The sequence below is a fragment of the Vanacampus margaritifer genome, chromosome 3 (assembly GCF_051991255.1).
Source record: "Vanacampus margaritifer isolate UIUO_Vmar chromosome 3, RoL_Vmar_1.0, whole genome shotgun sequence".
In the NCBI taxonomy this organism is placed as follows: Eukaryota; Metazoa; Chordata; class Actinopteri; order Syngnathiformes; family Syngnathidae; genus Vanacampus; species Vanacampus margaritifer.
Window position 1 is genome coordinate 12573320 of NC_135434.1, and position 20250 is coordinate 12593569.

A 20250-nucleotide genomic window follows, 5' to 3' on the forward strand; every position below is an offset into this window, starting at 1 on the left:
ATAGTTTCAATTGCAAATGTAACAAAAACTACTGCCCTTTTGTATTATTTCAATTTAGGATTCTCAAAGTGTGGTAGGTACTAGCTATACTGTGGTTCGCTCTAGTGTTATGAAAAAAAAAATTAAAATAAAATGCTGACTAATGACAATTCAATTTTGTATTTTTTAGATACAGTACATTTGCATTTTATTTGTTAAGAACTGTTTGTTTTTAAACTTTTATTTAAGTATAATTTTTATTCAACTTTTATGTGTGATACATTTTAATAGAAGCATCATTTAAATACACTTTTTTTATTATTATTTTTTTATTAAACTTCTATATCTTTACCTTTATGTCAGTCATGTTATAGGAACTTGAAAAGCCACATATTTTCTTGTGGGTGTTTTTTGATGTAAAACCACTGATTAAAATTGTCTTACTACATTACCGTTAAATTTAAATGGCTTACAAATACTTTGAATTCGAACAAATGCAGTGCAATTGTGCATGCGCATGAAATTGTGGCCTTCACGTACTTCCTTGACACCAATTTCTATGTAGACAGGGCTTTGGCGACATCTTGTGACATCTCATGGCATTTCAGAAACCATTAAAAAAAAAAAAGAATGAGTTGAAAAGTGTGCAAGGACAACAAAGTGATCAAAAGTCATTTTGGTCCATTCGCGCATTCAGCATCACCTCAATTTGAAGCTCGTACGTATACTGTAACAATGCGCTGTTATGCTGACTGCGTGTCGTCTCCACGCATACGTCGCTAATGACAGCCGCTCGTCTATTAGCATTGCCAGCACGTCGCTTCTACCGTGCCAGCGATGGCGTCATCGTGCAGCCAAGGAGCATGCTCAGTCAGCGTCGGTGTGTGTGCATCACACTCGCTCTGAATGCTGATCAGCTGCGGTGATGTCACACCCTGTGATGTCACACTCAAAATAAAAAACAAAAAAAAGAGGGTAGTCAGTGGGTCATGGGAACGGTAAGACAAAAGGCGCTGATGTCAACTGGCATCGCAAACATGAGCTCACACGAATGCTGGAATATGTGTTGTGTCTCGCCCTAGCATCCACGGCTTTACTATATCCGGTTGCCATGGCAACAGCTACAGCCCTACAAGCGGCACCGCGATCACATTGTCGCTGATGCATTCACTTAAAGACGCACGCGGGCCGTTCCTCATGCGGTGAATGTGGGAAAGCAGACTCCCAAACATTTGATGGCCTGAACCTTTTTTTTTTTTTTTAACTTAAAACAAAGATAAGTGAAAGATTAACATTTCAGTTGGATAAGAATTTGGGGCAACTTTATTAACTTAGGACAATTAAACGTGCTGCTGTGCCTGGGAGCTCCCTGTACTTTTTGTTAGAATTTAAAAAAAAAACATCTATTGTTTGGGATTTAAATAATAATAATAATAATAATATGTTGCAAATCTGATCATCTTAACATATCTGAGTGAATTGTTGCATGTACTTCACATTTTGCCGCCCTTATTTCCCCTTTTAGTGCAAATGAAAAGTGGCTCAAATTATTGGACAGCCTTGGAGAGAAAAAAAACACATTGCTCTCTCTCAAAATAGGACAGTCTGATTGGAATTGTGTGTGGTGTGGAACGTGCCACGGAAGAATCGGGACACAGAAATGGGACTTTATTTGCAGAAGCACGTAGGTACAAAGGAGTGAGCTAGTGTTGTGTAAGTTGTGTTTTTATGACGCTTCCTTCGAGCTAGTACGCTTCGAACACCAACAGGTGGTGCTGTTGTGTTGAGGAAGAAAATGTCATTTTTGTTTATTTTATTTAGTTCTTACACCGTGATTCAAAGGTGAACTTAAAATGTGTGTTTTTTTTCAAAAATAGTTTTCTATTCATAGCTTATGTAATGTAAAAAAAATAATTAATAAACTAATAACTATATATATACTATAATAACTAATAGAATTCATAAGCATTCTTGTGTTTTTTATGTATTTATTATTTTTTGAATTATAGATATAACTAACCAATTATGTATCAACATTATATACATATGCATTTATTTATTTATTTAAAAAAAATTAAAAAAAAAAATTATTCATCCATTATACATAGAAAAATATACAAGGAGCAGAGAAAAATAAAAATGAAAGACATTTATGCCCTAAATTCATATTCAGCAGATTAATCACCTAGCAACCACATCCTATTATCACAAATGCTGTTTGTTTAGACAATAGCGTGCCATAGATTGGCTGATTACAATTCAAAATATTATAAAGCAACTTTGTCTTTATTTGTGTATTTTAAATGTTTTTAAAGTCATTTTTTAAAGTCTTTCTATTCTCTAAAATTAAGGTAATTGTAATAGGTTGATTCATAATTTTTGTTTCAGAATTATTTCACTTTAAAAAAAAAATTAATGTCTTCTTTAAGAAACTTTGAATTCAGTGTGGAAAACAACAATAAATACTCTATGATTTTTATAGTAAGGTAAATACAAAATATGTGGGATTGTAATATAATGAACGGTATACGTACATTGACCCATATGGACTCAAGTACAGCATCATATTTTTTTGGGACAAAAACAAAGTAGTCACATACTTAAAGCTTAGATTGTTATTTCAGTTCCAATCCCATTAGCAGGTGCAGGTGTCGTTTGGAAAGGAGTTGATATTTTTGGTCTGTGTGCCAAACAACAAATTGCTTTCGGGGCCTTGCTCAGCCTGGTGTGACACTTTGCAATTTGTACCCGATGCTTTTCGTTCACACCTCTTTTTCCTGGTTATCCATACGTACGGGTGTGCATCGCGGAACAGAGACACGTGTGTGTGTGTGTGTGTGTGTGTCTGTGGCCTCATCTGCTTCACTGTAGCCATAAATGACGCTCACTTCGTATGGTGTTAAGTAAGAAAAAAAAAAACGTGTTTGCTGCCTTTTTGATACATTTTACCTACAGACACTCACAATACGCACATATGCATTATATTCTATTGATCTGGCTTTACTGTTTTGAAATTTGGCAGAAAATGGGGCATTTTTCATGGCAAAAATTGCATAGTTGTAGTCCAAGTTGTAGCAAGTGGGATTTTAAGACTTAGAGATGGGCACGTGCCGATATTATTTCCTTATTATGCCTCATTTCAAGATATCGATACTCGCTTTGGGGGCCGATACCAGTATCCGCCACTCTCTTGTGTGGCTGTTTTGCGATCAAGAACTAGAATTTAGAAGAATAGAAGTTTGACATTCATTTCATGCAATTTCAAGGGAAATGCTATAATGGGATGTAAGGGTCTTTTGTTCAAATTATCTGTCATTTTTTGGGGGGGAAATTTTAGGTATCAAAAGCTTTATATTGGTACTTGGCATCAGTATTAGTGACTGCACAAGGGTTGAGTACTCTCATACTGGTATTGGTCTGAAAAAAGTGGTATCAAACATCCCTAGTAATATTCCCATTGCTCAGATTATGCTCCTTCTTTCTTTTCTTTTTTTAAATCAAAATGTCAAACAGCTCCTTTGTCGCGAAAAACATGTCTGCCAATCTGTGCATGCAGCGTACACAAATAAAGCTGCCTGCACGACTTCACCACATATTCGAGTATGTGCCGTTTATCAGAAACGGTCCTCTCAATTAAAGGCTAAAAGCTCCCCCAAAAAAAAATACATAAAAAAGAAACGAGCACTGTCAAGTTGTACTAAGCTAGTATGCTAATGCTAACACTGCAGTTCTGCTTATCTTTTGGCTTTGACGCTATCCTTCTTCCACGTAATCAGACAGTTGAAAATGGCGGCTTTTGGTCCATCCTAGCGGACAGAGGACACATTTTCACAAATCAAAAGTTGTTAGCTGACTCTAATATGTGCATCCAACAGAGCTCATGGCAGCTCTGCTTACCAATTTCACTATGACTTAACGTTACAGATCGTGTCGTTCGGCTGTCACGTGAACAATATGCTCTCAAGTCGGCAATTAATTAAATACATGTAAATTTGGCGACTCACACATTTTCAATATCGGACAAGAAAAAGTACAGCCCGTGAGTACCTTTTGATTTCACCCCATTCATTGATTCCTTTGTCTTGATTCCGGCGCGCTGACATCATCCCACTGACTCAGAGTTAAATGTGTGAGCTCAGCTTCCTTTAATATTGGCTAACTGTACACGCCAGCTCACATGTGATCACACGTATGAATATGCGCACGCATCCCCAAGCATGGATTGCACATTTTCCACAACTCCGGGCCAATGGCGCAGCTGGTGACCTCAAGTCTGCTTCCGTCCCAGCCAATCAAAAAGCAGGGGCGAGCTCACCGTCCGCTGGCGCCGATTGGCTGGCGCGGCGCGAGGGAGGCTTGTGCCGCTCACACCCAGCCCAGCCCAGCGGGAAGGAAGAAGGCAGCCAGCCAGCCGTTGTTTCGTACTCGCATGCCGTCCGTCGTCACAATGCTGATCCGTGAGGGAGCCGCATTCCATCCGACGTTCCTCCACGGATGCTAGCAGGATGCGAATCACCATGAGGACGCTGTCGCAACTTCACATTTAATCCTCAGACTTTCTCTTGTGTGGATTTCACTCTTGCTTGTTTTCAAAATGCCGGAAGCAAATTATTTGTTCTCTGTGTCCTGGGGATACATTAAGGTAGGATGTTGACCAGATCAAATCATTTTGTTTTTCGGTCACTTTATTGGGTACTGATTGAAAAAATGCTGAACCCATTTTTTTTTATTTTTTTTTGTATTTGACTTTTCTAACATTTTAAAACATTTAATTCTTATTATTACATTTACAACAAATCAACATTAATAACACGCTTTTCTTTCAATGTATTTAATTAGCCCCTTTCCTCCATGAGATTTATTAATACTTGGGTTGCAAATGGGAAAAAATACATTCAGATGCTTATTTTTTTATTGATGTTCAAAACCATTCAACTCTATACTAATACCAAATACCGATACCACTAGTAGGCTACTTTTGATTTCTGCCCCAAAAAACAATGAAATAATTTTAAAGAATGGAAATTCATTGCCGTTTTCTATTATTCCAATTTCTAATTCCTGATTGTAAAACAGCCTTGAAACAAAGACAAGTATCAGCCCGATACCAATCCCTGGTATCGGTACCTGCCAATCTCTAATAATGTCTAAAGATGTTTGTGTTTTTCAGTGTGTTTGATTAGAACGTTTTTCTCCTTAAGATGTATTATTTGTGGCAAAAACAAAACAAAATACCTTCAGAGATCTCTTTTTTCATTGGCTATGTGTTAAGTCCTCAGTGCAATGAAACTAGCAGTGCTTCAGAATGCCCTTTAATAATAACACAAAATGATTTACAGATCAAATTGTTTTTAAGCTTTGCTGTATGTTGCAAACATTGAATTAATGTTTGATAGTCCTGATTAATGGAAAGTAATCATTTTATTTGTTTATTCTTATTTTTCATGTTTGTTTAATTTATATAATTTTGATGAATAAGCGGTTCAGAAAATGGATGGTTGTATGTTTCTAACATTTTTATTTTTATTTTTTTATTTTTTTTTACTTTCCTTTTTGTGATAAGCAAGGAGGATACGATTATATCATGAATATCAACATGTAAGACTCAATAATTGCACATATGCTTAGCCGTCCTTGTGCAGTTTCTTCTTCTTGTGCGTCATAAACCTTTTCAGGTTTGAACAGGGCAATGAAACGTTGGTTAATATCCATTCATTTATTTATACACATCTATTTATTTATTTATGTGTTTGAGTCATGTGTATTCATCAGTTTAGCAGTATTCAGAATTTCTCATTTTTGAATCACAATAGTGCTCTTCACATGAACCTTTGTGTCCATTTAAAAAAAAAAAGACGAGGGGGGGGGGAGTGGGTTATTCATAGGAGGTCAATAGCGTACACAATAGTGCGGTAAGCACTCGAGCGGCGCCGTAATGGTCTATTTCAAGTGATCAATACCGATTCATGGGCCTCCGTCAATATGCTTACATGATGTGTTTAGCCTGAAGGAAGTGGCGTTTTTAGGACGAGACTTTTTTTTTTTTTACTTTTCTTTTTTCTAAGAGAGGTACGGTCACGCGATTTTGCACGGAAGCACTATGGAAAATCTTTTGATTTCGAGCGCACTCGTTCCATCAAATCACAAAGCCTCTGCTGATAAGTGAGCTCCTGCCACTCCAATTAGACCTGATTGACGTATGGCACGAGCACACACTCACTGTTAGACAAGGAATGCTGGACTAAACATTAGGTACACCCACAAGGGATCCAATTTATAAAAAATAAAATAAAAAAAAGGCTTTGTGATGTTTGATTTTTAGATTTATTTGCAGTCCAGATGGAGACGGGTGAACATTTCCTCCTCTGGAGTCAGCACTAAAAAAGTTGCTCATTCCTTTTTGAAATAGTGGTTACGGGGTCAGAAGTCACTAAATATAGTTACAACGCTTCATCGCATGCTCCAGCTCTGCCCCGGTTGTCATGGTAACGAACGGCACTCGTTCTTGTTCTTATTTAGGGTTGCGGGTGAGATGGAGCCTGCCCTAGAGGAATTTGGCCCAGAAGTGTTTATAATAATGACATTATTGGGTACAGCTTCTTCCCATTTTCTTTTAATTTTACAATTTCAGTCATAGGTTTCAACATCAAGCTAGATGGTTTTAATTGAGATAGATGGATAGATATTTATATGTGTGTTTGTTTTGCAGTTCAAGAGGATGTTGAACCGGGAACTGACTCACCTGTCAGAGATGAGTCGCTCTGGGAATCAGGTGTCTGAGTTCATCTCCAGCACCTTCCTAGGTGAGACGATTTTCAATATTCTATATAAGATGTCATTTCTGTAATATGTACAGTGTCAGTATCCATTCCATTGTAAAGTGTCTTTGAGTGTCTAGAGAAGCGCTATATAAATCTGATGCATTATTTTACATATATATATCTATATATATATATATATATTTTTTTATTATTATTATTATTATTATTATTATTATTATTATTATTAGCATTTGAAATGTTGAAGTTTGTTGTTGGGCTTTTTTCATCAACTCAGACAAGCATCCAAGTTCTGCATATTTGCAGGTGTAATATTGTGACTGAGCCTTAGAATTTGTTTTTTGCTCTTGTGACGTCACAAATAAATTACTTTTTTTTTTTTAAAGTACTTTACTTTTTCTTGATAGATTCTGTAGTTTTGTTGTTGTTGATTAAAATATTTTCACTTTATTTTATTATTTGGTTACTTGCTCCTAATGGCTTCATGTTTTGTCATTTTATTATTAAAGTGCATCTTTCTTTCTACTTAAATAAATTCTCCAAATATTTTCATTTTAATTGATCAATTTTTTCATTGTAACATTGGAGGATTTTCATAAAATTAGAAAATTCTTGATATATTATATTTTCTTTTCTTTTTTTAATAAAAAAAAATCTTATTTCTTCTTCACTTTTGTTGTAATTTTACTTTAATATTTTCTTAGGAAATGTTTCATCTTATAAAGTTTTATTTAATTATTTTTGGTCTTTTAACATCATTATATTTTTTGTAAAATTGCATCGTTTTTCCTATTACATGATTTTTTCCCTCAGAAAATGTTGTTTTTATTCTTGCAAAATGATTTATACCCGTATGACTTTTTTTATCTTAAAATTGCAGCTTTTCTGTAATTCCCCTAAAATTCTGTCTCAGTTCTTGTTAAACTGTGCTTATTTTTTTGTTATCTCTGAACTTTTTTTGTGGAAAAAAATTGCATGTAAAATGTTGACATTTCTCGCAAAATTACACTTTTATTCTTTTCAAATTATGTTGTTATTGTCAGAGTCACAAGTCAAAATAAAGTATTTAAATAAATAAATATTATTTTGGGAATATTCTAGACTGTTTTTGTAAAGTTGTCATTCTTTTCATAATGTTATGACTTTTTTCTCTAAAAATGTATTTTTATTTAGTTACCACCTTTTTCATCTAAAAATAACATTACCGTTCTTTTTTTTCTCTCTCTCTTAAAATGAGGTCTTAATGTTCGTAATATCGTGTCTTATTTCATCTTAAAGTACCGTCTTAATCTTCTCATCTTTTTTGCCGGTTGTCTGAATCTCCCGCCTTTTGTAGACAAGCAGCACGAGGTGGAGATGCCGTCGCCTCAGTCTCAGAAGGACAAGGAGAAGAAGAACAAGCCCATGTCTCAGATCAGCGGCGTGAAGAAGCTGCAACACTCGTCCAGCCTCACCAACTCCAACATCGCTCGCTTTGGCGTCAAGACGGAGACGGAGGACGAGCTGGGCAAGGTACGCTTTTGCTATTTGGAGCCAACATTTATGAGTAATTGACACGACACTACCCTGTTCGTTCGTGTCAGGTGACCCCTGATGGAGAATGGCTTGACTGTAGTATCAACTTTCCACCGATAGGGGGTGCTAATAGACTGTGGAAATTGTGTCAATTAATTTTTGTGGTCCACTTCGTCAACTTTCCCCCCAGTCGTATCCAGGAGTTCAAACTAACACCAATATGGCACCAAAGTAGTCGTTGATTTGTGTTTTTATTTTTTTATAAAACAAACTATTTGTCTTTTGATTCCCCACCAGGAGCTGGAACATGTGAATAAATGGGGCCTTAACGTTTTTAAGATCTCGGAATTCTCTGGGAATCGGCCACTGACAGTCATGATGTACACCATTTTCCAGGTAGCACTTCTGACCTCCCGCCACCAAACAGCATGAATTCCGTCTTGGGGTTTTCAAGGCTCTCGGGTGTTTGTTTCAGGAGCGGGACTTGTTAAAAACCTTTAAAATTCCACTGGACACCTTTATCACCTACCTGATGACCTTAGAGGACCACTACCACGGCGACGTGGCCTACCATAACAACATCCACGCTGCTGACGTCACACAGTCCACACATGTGCTGCTTTCCACGCCTGCGCTGGAGGTCAGGACCACACACACACGCGCGCGCGCGCACACACACACACACACACACACACACAAACTCATTGGAACTTTTTTCATGCAAAAATTACGCCTTTTGCCTTTTTAGTCTCTGTAAGATTCTTATGTCATAAATGTACACATATTATATGGGTACTGTTTTTCCTCATAAAAATGTATTCTGATTACAATGGAACATTTTTGTCTGGTAAAAATGACGTCTTGGTGTAACATTGCATCTTTTTTAATGTGAAATTACTACCTTAACATTGAAACGTGTGTTATTCAGATTTTTTGTTTTTTACTTCTCTGTATTCAAGTTGCTTTGAGAGATTTTTTTACCCTCATACAATTACCTCTATTGTTATAAATAGACTTTATGTTTCTCTTAAAGAGTCAACTTTAATATAATCTCTGTACAGTATATTATATATAAATTGGATTTTGTTTCTTGTAACATTGTGACTTTCCTCTCGTATTTTATTTCTGGGATTATTGACACCATTTATTTATTTTTTATTAAATTGCATCTTTATTCTCATCATATGTTGACTTTTTTTCTTGTAAAATTTAACCTTTATCCTTGTAAAAAATGAAAAATACAAAATTATTTTAAAATTATGTCTTTTATTGTTAGGGATGTTCGATACCACTTTTCTACCAGACCGATACCAGTACGAGTACTCAACTCTTGAGTAGTCAATGATACCAACACCAAAATATTTTTAGTTTCACAACATTGTGACATTTTCCTTTAACAACATGTCTCTTTTTTTTCACATAACACAACCTATGTTTTTTTCTCGGAACGTGATGTTTTTAGTCTCGTAACACTGCGTACTCAAGAAGAAGCACGTACACATGCGCATGCATACTAGCATGAGCGCAGCAGTGAGCACGCCACAATAAGCTTCAATCAAACCTGAGCTCACTCCAATCATTGGCTCGTGCTTGTGGGGATATTTTTAACCGGCGTTTTTCTGAATCCCGCTCCCTTCCTCCCTCCCTGTCTGGCAGGCGGTGTTCACGGACCTGGAGATCTTGGCCGCCATCTTTGCCAGCGCCATTCATGACGTGGACCACCCGGGAGTGTCTAACCAGTTCCTCATCAACACCAGTGAGTCTAAAAGCGGCGCCATCTTAGCACCTGCGTCACTTTTGTTCACACGGCGCACTCACCTCAGGTCGTCCCACTGTCGCAGACACGCACACGTTTGAGTAACTAGTCATTTTCACAATCAATGATTATGCCTGTGAATATTCTCATTCATCCAGTTTACTCTCGGGGCATTTAATCGATCGCAACTGTCCTGGTTGTCCTAGAACAGTGGTTCTCAACCCCGGTCCCAGAGTACCCCTACCCAGCCATTTTTCAACAGCAAAATAGCTATTATGCTATATACCTAACTAAGCAAATAAATATAATATATTGTGCTACACACTGCAGCTAGCTAAGCAAATAAGTAAAAAATAAAATTATGGTACGCACCTAGCTAAACAAATGAGTTAAAAAATGTTATGCTACGCACCTGACTAAAAAAATAAGTAAAAAATAAAATTATGCTACACACCTAGCTAAACAAATAAGTAAAAAATAAAATTATGCTACACACCGAGCTAAACAAATAAGTACAAAATAAAATTATGCTACATACCTAACTAAGCAAATAAATATAATAGATTGTGCTACACACTACAGCTAGCTAAGCAAATAAGTAAAAAATAAAATTATGGTAAGCACCTAGCTAAATAAATGAGTTAAAAAATATTATGTTACACACCTGGCTAAACAAATAAGTAAAAAATGTAATTATGCTACACACCTAGCTAAACAAATAAGTACAAAACAAAATTATGCTACACACCAAGCTAAACAAATAAGGGGGAAAAAATGCTACACACCTAGCTAAACAAATAAGTACAAAATAAAATGATGCTACACACCTAGCTAAACAAATAAGTAAAACATTAAATTATGCTACACACCTAGCTAAACAAGTTAAACATATGCTACACACCTAGCGAAACAAATAAGTAAAAAAAAATTAAAAATGCTACACACCTAGCTAAACATAAATACAAAATAAAATTATGCTACAAACGTAGCTAATCAAATAAGTACAAAATAAAATTATGCTACACACCATGCTACATAAATAAATAAAAATAAAATTATGCCGCACACCAAGCTAAACAAATAAGTAAAAAATAAAATTATGCTACATACCTAGCTAAACAAATAAGTTAAAAATATTATGCTACACACCTGGCTAAACAAATAAGTAAAAAATCAAATTATGCTACAGACCTATAAACAGAAACAGAAATTAATCACTGTATGTTACGTTACAGCGTATGTCACCCGGGAGGTGGGGCCTAGAAAATTAAAAGTATATTAAAATAGTATATTGAATATTTAATATCAACAAAAATATCACTAACTAGTTATTTGCTTGTTTTCACGATACAATTCTGAGTTTTAATTTACATTTTTTAGATCTGCACAACAAATACTCCTCAAATTAAAAAAATATATATTTAATTTTGATTTTTTTATATTTGCACAATAAATACTCCTCAAATTAAGTTATTTAAAGCCTTGCTGCACATGACTCCCGTGCAGTAAACATACCCAACTAGGCGTACGTCAACAAATGTTAACGCCCCCGCCACGCACACCCATTTGTGCAGATGTGACGTCCACGTGCCAGAGCACATCTTCACGTGTGTGCGCGTGGTCACGTGTGATGACGGGAAACCTCGTGCTGGTAAGGCAGTGGATGGAGCTCAGTGGATCATCAATCGTGCTTTTTAGCTTCAACTCAACATCATTAGCCACTCACGCTAACTGCTCTTCCGGGAAATGAAGCAGAGTCACTTAAAGGACAACTTGCTCACAAGCTGACTTGAGTGAAATAGCACGGCCATTACGAATGACTTAAAGCAGCGTCATTACTTATTGTACATCCGGAAAATCTTTACATTTTCAGTTCACCTTTTGTTACATTACAGCCTTACAAAAAAAAAAAAAAAAGGATTTCATTTATTTTGTCCCTGAAATTCTACACACAACACACCATGTTTTTTTAATTATGTCGGGTTACTATAGTTTTGAGGCATACATGTTTGTGTCAACTTTTTGCCCAGCCCTAGTTAATATTAGTGGACCAGCCAGGACACCTTCAAACTTTGTTGATTTAACTTAGAAGCTTACAACTGAATTAGCTTTACATGCAAGAAGAAAAACGTATTCTTTACTTTACTTAAGTAGCATCTTGGATGTGGACACAAAGAATTAGCTTGCTTATAGCTTAGCGTCATGGTAAGGGTGGTGCTCTTTCCTTCCCGACAGACTCTGAGCTGGCGCTGATGTACAACGACGCGTCGGTGCTGGAGAACCACCACCTGGCCGTGGGCTTCAAGCTCCTGCAGGAGGAGAACTGTGACATCTTCCAGAACCTCACCAAAAAACAACGACAATCACTGCGTAAAATGGTCATCGACATTGTGAGTGCAAAAACAGCAATGGGGAATGGTAGATGATCTATTTAATCTAGCTAGCTAGGACACTGATATTGTGTTATTATTTGTGTCTATCTTTCTATCTAGTTAGCGGATATGTTGCTATCATTAATATCTATCTATCCGTCTATCTATCTGTCTGTCTGTCTGTCTATCTATCTATCTATCTATCTATCTATCTATCCGTCTGTCCGTCTGTCCGTCTGTCTATCTATCTATCTGTGTGTCTGTCTGTCTGTCTGTCTGTCTGTCTATCTGTCTATCTATCTATCTGGCTAGCTAGCTAGCTGGCTGGCTATCTAGCTAGGACACTGATATTGTGTTATTATTTGTCTATCTTTCTATCTAGTTAGCTAATATGTTGTTATCATTAATATCTATCTATCTATCTATCTATCTAGCTAGCTAGCTAGCTACCTGGCCAGTTAGCTAGCTAGCTAGGACACTGATATTGCGTTATTATTTGTGTCTATCTTTCGATCTAGTTAGCGGATATGTTGCTATCATTAATATATATATATATATATATATATATATATATATATATATCTACATCCATCCATCCATTGTTTAATGTCTATCTGTCTGTTCTTCCGTTCAGTCATTGCTTACTTCAGTAATTTATAATATTAGTGGACCAGCCAGGTCCCTTCTCACCTTGCATTAACACTGGAAATTGCGTGAGGTGCTTGTTTCCCAGTGATGAGTCCTAACGTGCTTTTTTGTGTCTTAGGTGTTAGCTACTGATATGTCCAAGCACATGAATCTACTGGCTGACTTGAAAACCATGGTGGAAACCAAAAAGGTGACCAGCTCGGGAGTCTTGCTGCTGGACAACTACTCGGACCGGATACAGGTGCGCTCTCAAATCACTGGTCCCAAACATGGTTTATGCAAAAGCTCCACTGGATATTGCGTTAAAAAAAAAATAATAATAATGTGGACTTGTTTTCTGTAGGTCCTGCAGAACATGGTGCACTGCGCCGACCTCAGCAACCCGACGAAACCCTTGCAGCTGTATAGGCAGTGGACCGACCGCATCATGGAGGAGTTCTTCAGCCAGGGTGATCGCGAGAGGGAGCGAGGCATGGAGATCAGCCCCATGTGTGACAAACACAACGCCTCCGTCGAAAAGAGTCAGGTGAGATTACATACGAGGGGCCATCACTTGCTTATTTATTATTATTATTATTACTATTATTATTATTATTATTATTTAATTTATTTATTTTTTCATTTATTTATTTTTTCTTTGTGTTGCGAGCGAAAATTTGACTGTCACTATTCCAGAATTGCTTTGAAATATTTTATTTGATTAATCGAAAAATTGGATACAAAATTATTTTTCATTAAAATGTTATGAAAAATATTTTTTCTGATTACTGTTTATAACCGATTATTGCTGTTTTTTTGGTATTGGTTAATGATGAGACAAAACCAAATAAATAAGAATTAAGCAATATCCTACGAGAGGTACTGAACTTTCAACTTTTTTGAAACTGACAGCCACTCTTGGGTGCAGTTTTATGTGATTATTTTTTAAATTGATTAAATTAGCTATTATTAAAACTTCATCAATTGATTTGATTCCATAACTGGATTGGTCTGTCACATTTTCCAAAGTAAAAGCGCTGCTTTCATGAAGGACTAAGACTTTTGTGAGACTGAAATAAGACGATTTGGACAATTGTAAGTTAAAACAACTCTAAACTATTAATTGATTATCAAAATTGTCGATTAATTATGATTTTCTACCATTGTCTGTTCTGCCCTCCCTGAGCATGCCATGTACAGTATGGGAGATAGCGAACACTTCTTCCAAAGGAGAAAAAAAGCCTTAGTGTTGCTGTTTATTGCCACTCCCACTTTTTTCTGTAATAATACAAATTAAACAACAAGAATTAGATATGTATTTAATCACACTATACAGCTTTGCCTGACCAAATTCCACTAATGTAAGAGACCATAGACGGGCCTACGAAACCTTTTGTGATCGTTTAAAACAGCTGCTATTTGACAGAAAATATAAGAATACTCACGGGTCCATGACTAAAATAACTGCTGCTTAGTTGTGATGTTCTTTGTGGTTCATAATCGAATCTACTTGTATTATAGACTGTATGCATGTCGAGGTATGTATTATACTGCCCCCTTGTGGTACACCAGACTTGTGTTTAATGTTGGTCATTATGAAGACACTTTTTTAGGTGGTACTTGGTTGAGAAATACTGCTTTAGTGGTTTATCATATTATTTAGGCCAGTCAGGTCAGCTTTCATGTTGTGTTGTTGACCCCCCCACCCCCCCATGCGCAGGTGGGATTCATCGACTACATCGTGCACCCCCTGTGGGAGACGTGGGCCGACCTGGTGCATCCGGACGCTCAGGACATTTTGGACACGCTCGAGGACAACCGGGAGTGGTACCAAAGCACCATCCCCCAAAGCCCCTCGCCCGCCCTGGACGAACCCGAGGACGGCGGGCGCCACCCGGGCGGGGACAAGTTCCAGTTCGAGCTGACGCTGGAGGAGGACGGCGAGTCGGACACGGAGAAAGACAGCGGCAGCCAGCCGGAGGAGGAAGAGGAGGAGGAGGATGATGAAGAGGAGGAGGAGGAGGAGGAGGAGGACGAGGAGGAAAACAGCTGCACGGACTCCAAAACTCTCTGCGCGCAGGACTCGGAATGCACTGAGATTCCCCTGGACGAGCAGGTGGCCGAGGAGGGGGAGGTGGCCGAGGAGGGGGACGCTTCCTGCTCGCAGACGTGTGTCGTGGAGGAGGAGGAGGAGGAAGAAGAGGAAGAGGAAGAGGTGCTAGCGCAAGGGAAGGAAGACAACCAGGAGGAGGAGGAGGCCAAAACTCCAGACACATAACAGTTTAGGGAGTCATGAGATGAACTGCTCTTCTTAGTAATGATTATTTATAGAATTGTTGTTTTGGGGTTTTTTTGGGGGGGGGGGGGGGTATGTTTTTTTCTTACTTGTATGTTCCCCTTCTGCCCTGCTCAGACACTCCTTTGAAGCCTGCTCTAGACTGCAGCACGCCAGCAAAAGATGAGGCTGCAAAATTCCACGAGGCCATTCCAACCATGCTCGAGTCCTCAAACGAAACACTGGAAGTAAGCCACAAGATAAAAAAATAAGGCCACGTCGCATGTAGGCACAAGTACGCAATCTCGTGACAGTTCGTTCATCAAAAGTGGCATAAAATAGAACGGATTGAAATAATCTACAAATTCCAAAACAGTTCCAAGCACACTCTTGTGATTACGCAATGACTACTTTTGCTAATTATTCTTAATACTCGACACGTTGCGCAATAGAAATAAACAAAATTACGAGAAATAATACACATGGTCGAAAAAAAATGTTCACGGTACGCATGTGCCCGTGCACCTGCAATTTATGTCAACAGAACAACTGGTAATAATCTGTGTCCGTGTCCTTTAATTCATGTGCTCGCTCTTGTCACCAGTTATTTATAACCACAACTTTGCACAATAGAAATAAAAGGAACAACTGGAAATAATCCACAAAATGAAAAAAAACAACAACACGGTAGACATTGGTGCATGTGCAATTTTCATGCCATATGATTAATGCTTATGTTCCTTTCGCCAGTTATTCATGATGATTGCGCAATCAAAATGAACCGAACAACTAGAAATAATCCACAAATTCACTGTTTTACCACGGCAAAAAAAATTGTCAGCACGCACGGAACAGACGCATGTGCTATTTACATGTCACATGATTGATGCAAACAGTCCACTTGACAGATATTCTAGCATCTAACTCAATAATCCACAAAGCAAAACAAAGTCCACGGCAGACTCATATGATGATGTATCAATCATGATAACCACCACTTTGCACAAACTAGAAATAATCCACTGAGTTAAAAAAAATGAAACAAAAAAAAACAATAAATTAATAGAACGACGAGAAATAATCCACAAACTCATTAGTCGGCACACATGCACACAACTAGTATCTTTCTCAATAATCCACAAAGTAAAAAAGAAATCCACAGCAAACTCTGTCATATAATTAAGTAAAATGATTAGGCTCCTCCTACCAGTTAATTATGACAACTGCCACTTTTCAAAATAAAAATGAACACAACAGCTCAAAATAATCCACCGAGTAAAGACGGAGGGAACATTTTGTGCAAATCCAGCACGGTTGGGAATGGCCTCGGACCGCAAAAGGGGTCACAGTATGGATCGGGCTTCAACCGCCAGGCAGCACACGCGAGCGCTGCTCCAACACGCCAAGCGCACGTCTGCTTCAAACATGACACACACCCGGTACTCGCACACTTTTTTTCTTTTTCTTTTTTCACTCAGGAAAAAACTTTATATTCCTGTTCACACTGAGGTGCCGCATTCCCTGCTCGCCCCCTCGTTGTCCTTCTGTCTGAGAGGGTGTGTGATCGTGAGAGTGCGATGGCCTTTCGAAACACATTACGGATGTGAAAGTCTTCCTTGGAAAGCAGAGGGACGCTCGCTGTCTTTGTCTTGTTGTCTTGGGATATTTTCTACGCTTTTGTTTCAAGAGCATACGATGAGGTCGTTCGTTCGTTCGTCTGTGTGTGCGTGCGTGTGTGTGTGTTTGACCCTCCTGAGGCGTTTGCACTTGCTCCGATAGCATTTATACTCCTTAATAGACGTACTCCCACTCGGCTAACTTGCTGGGACGTTCCGATTGGCTTTTGTTTTGCCCGCGGAGGAAGTGAAGTTGCAGAAACAAGTCGAAGTGGGTGAAGCCTTGAAATCTTGTTGTTGCCTAAAGTTCTTTTTGAACACATCCTGAGACAATGCAATGCTTTGTAGTCCATACAATGAAAAAGCACCTTTTTTTCCCCCCCTTTTTTTTAAAAAGTGCTCTACACAACTTCATTTACAATTAGTGGGGTGTTTTTTTTTGTGTGTGTGATTTTTGTGTTTTGTTGCTTTTTCACTTTATTTTGTTGTTTTTCCACCACGTTCAAGCCAGTCGTATATTTTAGTTTACTCAATTTGATTTTGTTTTTGATGACTTTTTTGTATTTTTATCATTATTATTTTGTGTTTGCTTTAGTTTATTTGATTTCTATTTTTTGTTTTACTCTAACATGCTAACATGCCTCCCGCGCACATTCAGCTTTTTTTTTTTTCACCTCCCCCCCATTTCCACACGTTCTTACTATATTTTGCATTTTAAAATTGTCTTTACAATATGTTGTACTGTATGCGCCCCCACTAAACACGCCATTCTGATGACTATTGCGTTTATAGAATATTTAGTTCAAGCAACAAATCCGTTTTAGGCGGCGGCCATTTTGCTCCTTGCTATCAACTAGAAAATGACATCACAGTTGCTCATACATCGGCAGGCAACAACCAATCACTTGTCACCTGTTTTCTGCAGCTGAGCCGTGATTGGTCGTTACCTGAGCCCTGAGCAACTGTGATTATGGCAAAATGGCCGCCACTGGGATGGATAAAAACGGCTGCTTGATTCATATTCCAACAACACAATATTGATCCGAATGTCGTGTTTAGACTAGTGGAAGCGCATTGACCATTTTTTTGCCGAGAACATTTTGGGGTTGACTTCCCCTGGTTAATTTGAGTCGTATAAAGTTGGTAGAGTAAATAAGTCACTGTAGCGTAGACAGGTTGCCAGTTCAAAAATCCAACTCTTATTTGTTCTTCTGTGTACAAAAATATAAACAGCAGTTACCAAAAAAGAGAGAGAAAAAAAACTTGAAGACTGCACACTGATTTTATTTTTCATTTTATTTATTTTACTTTATTTAATCTATCATTTTTTTGTGCCAAATTTTCTTTGATCCACCTCCATTTTATTCTCATGCTCACCCAATGCCCTTACCAGTAATCCATTTTGTTTTTCAGTTCAATCGCTGTTTACAAACATGATATTTATTGTTGTGTATATACTATATAGTTCTTATTATTATTATTAATGTTATTACTATCATAACACCGTTTGTTGTAAATGGTTGACTCTTAATCATCCCTTTTGGTGATGGTGTGACTGTAATCACGTACCTCTTGTTGAGAGAATGTGTCGAAGAGAAAAAAAAAATACGATTTTTAAAAATGGTTGCTTGGGGGAGGGGGTTTAAGCCAAATTATTTTCTAAAAAGCAACTGTTGCTTGGCCCATGGGCTGTGCCTTAAATTCAACACTCTGTCGCCCTTTTTTTGTTTCTTCTTCTGCTGCTGCATTAGAAAAGTATATACGGTGGCTTACAAGGACAAAGTTGCAAAACAAATGTTCACGTTGTTCGGGTTGGACGATCGATTCTGTCCTCGACGGTCTTTGTGGAAGCAAAATGGAGCCACAAGTTGATTGTGGGGAAAATGGCATCATAAAAAAAATGACCGTTAACTCTCGGCAGCCCAACGATAATAACCTGACATATTTTCATCAATCAACAATTTGTGTCTTTCACAACAAGCACATTTGTTTTGTGTTTGTGTAGTTTTTTTTTTCTGATACTTTTGGGCCACCGAAGCGATGGCCTCACCTCTCGATAAATTGCCTTTTTGTTTCGCGTTTGAAGCCAAACTTTTCCTCAAGGAAAGCACACAAACTTAGCGACACGCACACACACACGCGTGCACGTTCAGCCGCTGCTGCATTAAATTTGGCTGAAACACTGACTGTGTGTGTATGTCGCTAATGGACACCCCTCCCTAACTCCCTCCCTCCCTCCCTCCCTCCTTTCTTCCTTCCCTGGCAATAGAACCCGACGCAGCGGCTAACAGAGACGCTTCTTTTGACACATATACTGTAGACGCTTAACAGCCCTGGCCCAATGGAAACAGTCTGTTCTTTTTTTGTGTTCTATTTTTTAACGGTATGAAAGGAAAAACACAAACTGTAACTTTTAAAAAAAGAGAGAGAGAGAAGAAAATAAAAATGTCTTCAGGACAATTATTTTTTTGGGTTATGTCTTTAGAATGCCAACTTGTCTGGACGTTTCACAGGACAATTCCAAATGTTATTTTAATGGAATCCTTGTTGATTGCAGTCTATTGGATAGAACTGTAGAGCATACGACTTTATGTATAAAAAGTGAAAAAGAATGAAAAAAAAATGTTTTATATGCAATGGATTAAATAAAAGCATGGGTTGATTCTGCCTAATCTGGGTATTCCATCATTATTTGTAATAAAAAAATAAAAATAATTAAAAAATAAAATGCTTAACATAAATTACACATAGATGCTTTAAAAAATAATTATCCAATTTTTCCACATTTTTTTATTAAGCTATAAAATAAAAAATTAAATTAAAAAAAATTATATATATATATATACTGTATATATATATATACTGTGTATATATATATATACTGTATATATTGTATATATATACTGTATATACTATATATATATATATATATATATATACTGTATATACTGTATATATATATATATATATCTATATATTGTATATATATATATATATATCAATCTTTAACTGAATTGCACTTTTTTTTTAGCAATTACAATAACCATCCATCCATTTTCTGAACCACAATTATTTCAAATACACTACACACAATACTTTTTTTTTAATATATATACTGAAAATGACACCACAGTTGCTCAGGCAACGACCAATCATGACGCAGTTTCAGAAAACAGGTGATCCGTGATTGGTTGATACCTGAGCTCTGTCATTTTTCGTCGACAGCAAGTGCCAAAATGGTCTCCTGAGATGGGTAAAAATGTTTTACCTGTTTTATCCATATTCCACACACATTAATCCCAATACCGTTTTTAGACTAGTGGGGCTGCAT

The 20250-nt window shown here is 37.3% G+C and overlaps 1 protein-coding gene across 11 annotated transcripts in view; it reads left to right on the forward strand.

Annotated features, from left to right (window-relative positions):
- The window catches only part of pde4d (phosphodiesterase 4D, cAMP-specific), a 220437-nt gene extending 200846 nt beyond the window's left edge, over positions 1-19591 (forward strand). For 10 of the 11 annotated variants that reach the window (XM_077562176.1, XM_077562174.1, XM_077562173.1 and 7 more), the window contains 9 exons: positions 6689-6782; positions 8095-8270; positions 8571-8669; positions 8749-8913; positions 9930-10029; positions 12265-12419; positions 13168-13290; positions 13393-13575; positions 14749-19591. In XM_077562176.1, coding sequence (XP_077418302.1) covers positions 6689-6782; positions 8095-8270; positions 8571-8669; positions 8749-8913; positions 9930-10029; positions 12265-12419; positions 13168-13290; positions 13393-13575; positions 14749-15306 — 1653 coding nt within the window. In that variant the 3' untranslated portion in view covers positions 15307-19591. Of the gene's footprint in view, positions 1-4364; positions 4622-6688; positions 6783-8094; positions 8271-8570; positions 8670-8748; positions 8914-9929; positions 10030-12264; positions 12420-13167; positions 13291-13392; positions 13576-14748 lie in introns of those variants that run through there. The other variant, XM_077562180.1, reaches the window with a different exon arrangement.
- The last annotated feature ends 659 nt before the right edge of the window (positions 19592-20250 follow it).